The 8,136-nt window shown below is 46.0% G+C and overlaps 1 protein-coding gene across 4 annotated transcripts in view; it reads left to right on the forward strand.

Annotated features, from left to right (window-relative positions):
• The window catches only part of Mthfd2l (methylenetetrahydrofolate dehydrogenase (NADP+ dependent) 2-like), a 107,984-nt gene that overhangs the window by 50,460 nt on the left and 49,388 nt on the right, over nt 1–8,136 (forward strand). For all 4 annotated transcript variants that reach the window (XM_005401304.2, XM_013502763.1, XM_013502764.1 and 1 more), the window contains one exon: nt 767–859. In XM_005401304.2, the coding sequence (XP_005401361.1) occupies nt 767–859 (93 nt within the window). The remainder of the gene's footprint in view (nt 1–766; nt 860–8,136) is intronic.

The raw sequence follows: 8,136 nt of genomic DNA on the forward strand, positions 1-8,136 counted from the left end.
AGCCCCTGTATTACATATTGATATCTTCAAAGTGGTTTCTCAGGAAAATGAATAGAGACATGCAAGACTGATCAAACAAGTAATCACTAACTGTTCCTTTCTGGAGAGCAATAGGAGACAGTAGTACAACTATGTTAGCTATCCTGTATATACGTACTTACATAATTTCCCCTTCTTTCCCTTCTCTTTTCCCACACCCCAGCTGCCCTTTACTTTTGAGCATTTTCCTTTCGTTTCACCCCGATTTCTTTTAGCTTGGCTCGTTCTTTCCTTCCTTGGCGTACTCATGTTCATGCTCTAAGACTTCAAGCCTAGTTTCCCTTATTGAGAAACCCTTCCTTGCACCTCTCCCTGGGTCTCATCTCTCATCTCTGTGCCATGCATGTTGTCCCATCGTTAGTAGAGCTGACCTTGTTGCTTCTGGTCTTTATCTCCCTGTCATCAGCAACCCGGTGCGTGTCCCAGACCAGTATATTAACTGGTCAGGACCGAACTCTCAAATCCTGGGTTCCTGGAGCTGATAGCCCTCCTCTGACAACCAGCACCCCCCTCACCTGGCCTTGTCGAGTGCTAGCCCATCTAGTAGAAAGCTACAATATTCTGATTCATCTTCAGTTCCTTATCTAGCTTTTGGTCTCAGAGTGACTTAATCATGTCAAGGCAATGTCTCTACTCTGGAGCAGTAACCGAAACTTGTCTTGATTCACAGCTTTCATACAGCGTGAGAAAGGCTGTGATCACTCATGGAAGCCCTTCTGCATTGCAGGTGATGCGACAGTGACCATAGCCCACAGGTGCACCCCCAGGGCGCAGCTGAAGACCCAGACGCAGCTGGCGGACATCATCGTGGTCGCTGCAGGTGGGCCCTTTGTGGTGTTTTGTGGGGGAAACAGCGCAGCAGAGCAGGTCTTGTGCTAACTGCTCACATACTGGAGAGAACAGCTTCTTGGGAGAGGAGTAGGTAGGAGTATGAGCATCTGTTCCTTCACTGTGGAAAATGCAAGTAGTTTGGATGACATAGTAGGCACAAGAAGCTGTTCTTTGAGACCAAAAGCTAGATAAGGAACTGAAGATACTGTGGCTGGCAGAGAAAAGAAATAAAACTTGTAAGTGATGTTCATGAAAATAGAACATCCTGAGAGGAAGAGACAGACAGACAGACAGACAGACAACTGCTGGCCACTCTGGGGCTGCAGTCCACACTCGGAGGGCAGAGCTGATGGACTGGACCATGTCTGGGGAGGGTGCGTCCGCAACAAGGGCGCGTGCTTGGTCTATAGGGAAGAAAAGGTGACTTAAAGAAGATACAAAAGAGGTTTGTCTTCAACAGAAGGAAAAAAAGCCAAACCCACTCTTTTATCATAATGAGAGCTGCAAGTTATCAGCACCTGAAACAGCCAGTTCCCCCTCCCCAAAATGATTAGGGAGATGGAGGAAAATATAATTATTTATCAACTCTTCCCCCATTTTAATGACAAAAACATTTTGCGCCCTTTTGAACATTATTAATATTTTCGTAGATCAAATAGCACACATGTAAGCAGCTGTGGCTATTTTGGACATGTGTTCTCTGCGGAAGTGTTATCATCCTTCCCTCCTGATGTTCAGGACCCTTGTAGGAAATGCCTGTTTATTGAGCACAGGGTTCAAAGGGCTCAGAGAATTCTATTTTTTTTTTTTTCAGTTCTGAGATTCTGTTATTCTATAGTTTAATATATGAAATGGAGCTTTAAGAAATATAACGTGTGCGTATCTATTGTCAAAGTGTTTACATTTATTTGTGGTATTCTACAGAATAAGTGGACAAAAATGATATTATAGAACCTAGAAAGGGCTGTGTGTGGATTATTCACACGAGGAATTCAACAGTTTCTTGCGTTATTTTGCTTGTGTTAAACATCAATACATTTGGATAACGAATGAATTCATTCAGCAGACTCTGGGCCCTTGCTGTGAGGCGGAAGCTGTTTTGTCTTGTGTAGGAATGTAGTAGGCAATGTGAATGACAGAATCGCAGCCCCTGTGCAGCTTATGTTTTAGAGGAAGAGGTAGAAAATAAAACAATGGCCTAGTGTGACACCAAGTAGAGATGCGCGTGTGGTGGGGTGGGGAGGATGTGCACATGGGTTGACATTTAGGCCAGTGAGGCTCTTCCGCCAGGTGGTCTTTAGTGTAGGGTCCTTTTCATAGCCCTTCCCTGCTTGCCAGGCAGACTCCCACTCCACCCTGTCCTGCCATGACCCAGAGAGTGTTTCTGTACTACTGGCTCCTGGCAAGGTTGGTTACCCTGGGAGATCCAGGGGAGGAGGAGAGAAAGAACAGGACCGGCTATTTCTTCTCTCTTCCTACTTCTCCGCACTGCCCACTTCCTCCTGTGTCATGGTTCTGCTGGTAGCCTCCTGCAGCTCTGGTTCCCACTGAGCTGCAGGGACACTGCTCCTTCAACCTGCCCCTTGGGCCCAGGGATAGGTAGGCACCTCGTGTTTCCAGTGGCCAAGCTGCTCAACAGCCCTTGTGCTTCTGTTAACCCAGAATGTGCCCCCAGGACAGCTCCTTCAGGAATCTCTCTTCCTACGAGAGTCAGAGCTGGACTCTGCGTCCTCTGGGGACACTGCTGGTATAGAGCTGTATGAAAGGAAGGCACAAATGCAGGAAACATGGGAAGGAGAGCCTGCCACATAGAGGGAAGAGCACACACCGAAGTTCCTAAGAGGAGCCCACATTGTGTGTTCCAGAGCACAGAGCTTGAGTTTAATCAATTAGGAGGGGTGTGTGTAGGGAACGCTGTTGGGCGGGTACCAAGGTTAGTTCAGGTGGGACCCTGAGGGCAGTGATGATCCCCGCCATGAGTAGAAGAGTGGGAGAGTAGGAGAGTGGGAGGTGGACCCTTACAGATCATGCAGGCTCACACAGGTGTGCGACAGAGAACCGATTCCAAAGAGGTTAGAGCCGAAACAGAGATCAAACCTACTGCAGTTCACTGAATGGATCCAGGTTTTCCCCTAACTTGTTTTATATTTAAATATACAAAGCAACACTACCCTCAGCATCCGCCTCATGCCTGGCACACAGCATTTCTACTTCGTAGACGGTCCTAACTGCTTTACCCCAGGCTTGGGTGAGAGCTTTTACTGTTTTTCTCATCAATCAGCTATTACTGGCAATTTCTAGACTTTAAACTCAAATTTTTATGCATTGACTAACTCTGAAGGGAGGGTAAAAGTTCCAGAAGAAATAGTTTGACGAGGAAAATACTGATAGTTCACAGTAGGTTCAACCAAATTAACTCAATTCCTTGCTTTCATATTGGCTGTTTTTTTGGAACCCAGATTGTAACTGTGGTGCAGAAGGAGTAGTAATTTTCTACTCACAAAATAAACATAGAGACAACCCCTTTTCAGGACTCATCAGAAAGGGGGTGCACCTAATTACAGCTCAGAAGTTATGTTCGGGTGGTAGCAAGTGCAGATTTTTGAAAGGGGTGGGCAGAAGTCACATGTGATTAGAGAAGTAATGGCGCAGTGATGGCAAACCTTTTTAGAGCTTTCGGGAATAACAGACAGTCCCCGGGGCACGCGTGCTGTAGGTTTGCCACCATGCAACAGTGTGTTTCAGACCACAGATCAAGGCACGTGAAATGCCACCACAGTTGCTTACACACACACACACACACACACACACACACACAAACACACACACACGGCTTGGCATTGGCTAGTGGAGAATAAGTTTCCTTCTGTATGTCTTGACAGAGTGAAGTTTGCGTCATATTTTGACACCGGTTTGACACTATGTCAGCAACTCCCAAGGAACACAGCACAGGTGCCCTTGATTTCCATTTACGCATTCTAATATTGGGACAGTATTTTCTTCTTGTGGGGCAAATGCCTGAGGTTTTTTTGTTTTTTAACTTTAAAGAGAATAAAAAAATAATAATGCACAAAATTAGAAATGATACAGAAATTCAAAAAAGAAGATGAGATGAATTCCACAATGGTTGTTATGTGCCTGAGTTTTGTTTCGTTGCAACAAATGGCACATGGGCGATTGCATGCCCTTGGAAGACCTGTTAGTTCTCGTGTGACTAAACATGCCTGCTGTCACAAGTCACCATGCCAACATTGTCCCTGTCCTTGAGTTTCTCCCATAGCTTCCTTTCTAAAGGCCTAAATCAGACATGGTGTTTAAAAAGGAGAGAAGAAAGGAAGAAGAGAAAGAATAAAGGGAGGGAAGGAAAAGGAAGCACCACACTTAACAAACTAAGAGCCAGGAGGTGTAGCGTCCCCCGGTATGACTGCGGGGCCTGGCCCTGTGCTGCCGCTGTCCCCCCGGGATCCTCTGACTGACCTAGGGCTGCGGTCAGAGAGCAGTGATTTTAGATACAGGGACATTGGCCACAAACCATTCTAGCCCTGGCCAGAGGCATTCTGAGGGAAGATGAGGGGAACAGCTCTGTCCCCAGCCTAGGTTCCACACAGAGATGTGCCAGATGTCAGGAGATGGTCCTCAGGTAGCCCTGTCCTCAGCCGGGAGAAAGAAGTATCTGGTGGATAGGAAATTTCAGGGAAGGAGATTGCGGCTTTATGAGAAGTGACTGCACACCACTGCATTTCCACTGCATTACTCAGACCAAACACAAGTTAGTGAAAAGAAGATTCCAAATAACCAGGCGATAGAAGCAAAGTCTCACCAAGGTGACCATGCGGCACGCTGTGTGGGAAATGGACAAATGCCATTAGCCGTGGGTCGTAGGACGGCGATAGCGATCTAATGGCAGAGGCAGCTGCAGCAGGGCGGGCCAGGTCGTGTCGTCACCGGGCGTCAGCATATATGGAAGTAGCCCAGTCCAGGAGTCAGGAAGAGTGGAAGGAGGAGGAGGAGTTCATGCAATGTCAGAAAGATTGATGAGGTTTCAGAGATGACAGTGAAGCATGTGCTGATGAAATCTTGAATAGACTTGCAGAAGAAAAAGGAAAAGGAGAAGTCGTGTGAAGATCCTGAGGCATGCACGAATTAGCGTATGCTAATAGTAATCTCCTCCCTCCTGTTTCTCATGGGCTAATATACTGTGTGTGTGTGTGTGTATATATATATATAATATATATATATATATATATATATAAATACTTCTGTTTGCAAATGAAATTGTTTGAAAAAAAAATTCATGAACCAAGGTACCACTGTATTTAGAATGATACTTGGCACATAGTGGCTGCCTAATTAATGTTGCGGCATTGATTTTGAGATTGTAAATGGAATGGGCACTGTCTCAAATCCAAACAGACTTAGCTGATACATTTTAGGGTCCTTTTTAAAAGTTGCAGTCATTATGCTAGTTACTGGTGATTTACGTAGTGTAGCTCTATTTAGGGGAGCAATTAATTATTCCTAGTTTGTCATTGTAATGTAGTTCGTTAAATCTAAACGATGAAATATTTGTTCATAAAAGAATAGTTCGTGACATAAGGGGATGAGTGGACTGATTTGAGTTTGGTGTTAAAATTAAAACTAAGGGATTATGAGAAGGTAGAAGAAAGAGGAGACAGTCAGCTGCATGGAAGGAACTTAGAATGGAAGGACAAGTTAGCTTTCCTGGAGGCCAGTAAGGAAGAAGGGACCACTAGCTTGAACAGGACATCAGTTCTAAGGTTGCACCAGGAGATCCTTGGATCTTCTTGTACGTCATGCTTCAAGACCATAGGGGCGTGGTGGTGTTAACATGTTAGGTTCATAAACATGCTTGGAATCTTCATTACCAGACAGGATAGGCAAATGTTTTACAGACATGGCCCCGTGGACCCTGCAGTAATCTGAGTGAAGTCTCTGAACTAAGCTCATCCAGGAGCTGAGCAGCTGAGTCAGGGCCACTTGCCTGCCGTCCCCCAGATAGAATCTCAGTGGCACAAACGGGCTTTGTTCACCAGGCCATCCCCTTCAGCACGATGAACAAACCTTTGCAGTCGCAATTCTAAATGTCTCTATTACAACACCTTTAATGATGGACACTGTAATATAAAACAAGATAAATGGGCAATTCAGCAGAGTAATTTGGAATATTCCTACTTATTCATCATAAAATACAAAGCGACCTACTAACTCCCTCTTGCCATTTCTGGCAGGACCATATCAAGTCTTGGACACATTTCCATCAGACATCACCCTGTGCTCTCCAAAGAATTTCCCCTGGGGTGGATTTCTTCCTCCTCGGAGCAGGATTAGCCGTGTTCACCGAGAAACTCCCAGGGTGGGGCCCAGCAGCTCTCTGCCCTGCCATCTACACCACATGCAACCGGGGAGGGGACCTGGCTTGCTTTCAGCTCAGCAGCCTCCTGGGGCATGGGGTATGCCAGCGCCTTTCATGGCTTTGTTAATGCCACTGTCCCTCCCATGTCCTGTTCCAGCCTCCAGCCCTGCCGCTGTTGCTCTAAACTCTGCGTCTCCAATCGGGCTTCCTTCCTTCCTAAAGTTGCCATTTCTCTCACTCCTGTCAAGCATTTGAGCTGAGTAGAATAAACGCACAGGCCGCTCAAGGTAAGAACTCCAGGATTTAAATCTCAGCTCTGCCACTCAGTGACTGGGGAACCTTGGCCAAGTCACCCGTTCTCTGAACTCAGACTTTTCTTCACAGCGTGAGGCATCATGGACTTTCTTTCTCAGGGGTTGTGACACCGCCCCATCCACAGAAGAAGAGATGCGAGTCTGCTGTGCTGTCAGCACTCAGTGAATGTTTTGTGTCGATCGTTACATGCTCTCCCTTCTTAGGCTACTATATATGAAGATTTAAACAATAATTTAGAAATAACAAGCCCATTGAGTATTATGCTACAGCTTGACATAACTGTAGGAATACGCTTTTTGGATCCTCTTGATACTAACAGTGTCCAAGTTTGCTGACCACCATAAACATAAGTGACTTATAAATGAGTCCAACTGTAAACCTTTTTCACTTGAGATCTGTGATTCTCAGGATGATGTTAGTAATTGTTCAGAGCTGTGTATTCTGCTGTCTTCCGGAAAAGTCCCAATTGCCTCTGTCTCTGAGGGCCCCTGACTTTGGGAGGGGCCAGAAGGCTGAGGCCCGAGGACCAGAACCCACTATCCTGCAGCGCCTCTCACTGTGAAGCACGGAGCCCGAGTTGCCAGCGAGGCAAACTTTGTGATCCGTGAATTTCATTCCTGTGTGAGAGGCAGCGGGGCTCTTGAATTCCCACGATCGGTCATCCTGCCTTAGTGCCAAAGCCAAGAAAATGGGGTCCAGAGAGTCAGCGAAACCCTAGCCACACAGACAGAAAGGGTTTCCTGCGGCTTTCCTCTCTCCCACAGTTAGAGTAATTCACATATTTGAACAACACTTTTACCCCACACACACCTGTTTCTTCTCATGACGCTGAAGTATTCTATGCTGTGGGCATATTATGTATTCCTTCAGTTCTTGGATATGGGACATTTAGGTGGTTCCTAGTTTTCCACTGCTATGAATACTACAGTACATGACTTTGAACATCTTTATAAACACCCGGAATTATTTGCACACAGTACCTAGAATATTTATCATGTTGGTCTTAAGTCCTTTATTTGGTTATTAATGGCCATTTATGTCCTCAACCACAAAACCAATGGTTAAGCCGTGTGTATAACAAAGGTACATATGAGGCACATGATTGAGCAGGTTTAGCACACACAGCGGGAGCGGGGGCGTATGTGTGTCGTCTGTTCCCGTTCTGTAGGCCTGCAACATCACAGATCAGTAGGCAGAATGGCAGGGGAGGAGATGAAGCCTGTGGCCAAAGGGGAGGGATCTGGGAAGCAGGCAGGATGTGGTGGTGGGAGACGAAGAGCTTTAAGGTGAAAGAACTTGGTTTTGATTTCAATTCGGTGCAACACTCTGGGTTCACTTGCAGCTCTTGTACAGTGGAGGCAGGAGTCCCAGTGTCACAGCTGCTCTAGAGTCAAGTGCCTGGCGTGGGACTGCTGCTGCATGGAGGGCGTCCCTGGTGTTGGGATTTTCTCCATGCCTAGCATTACATCATGTTACATGCAAGTTTATCACCTCGTACCAAAATATTTCTTCAGTTACTGATACTTGAGTGATGTAGACACAAACATGTTTACATATTTCCTTTTTTTTTTTTTTTT

The sequence above is a fragment of the Chinchilla lanigera genome, unplaced genomic scaffold, assembly GCF_000276665.1.
Source record: "Chinchilla lanigera isolate Chin_1 unplaced genomic scaffold, ChiLan1.0 scaffold00073, whole genome shotgun sequence".
Classification (NCBI taxonomy): Eukaryota; Metazoa; Chordata; class Mammalia; order Rodentia; family Chinchillidae; genus Chinchilla; species Chinchilla lanigera.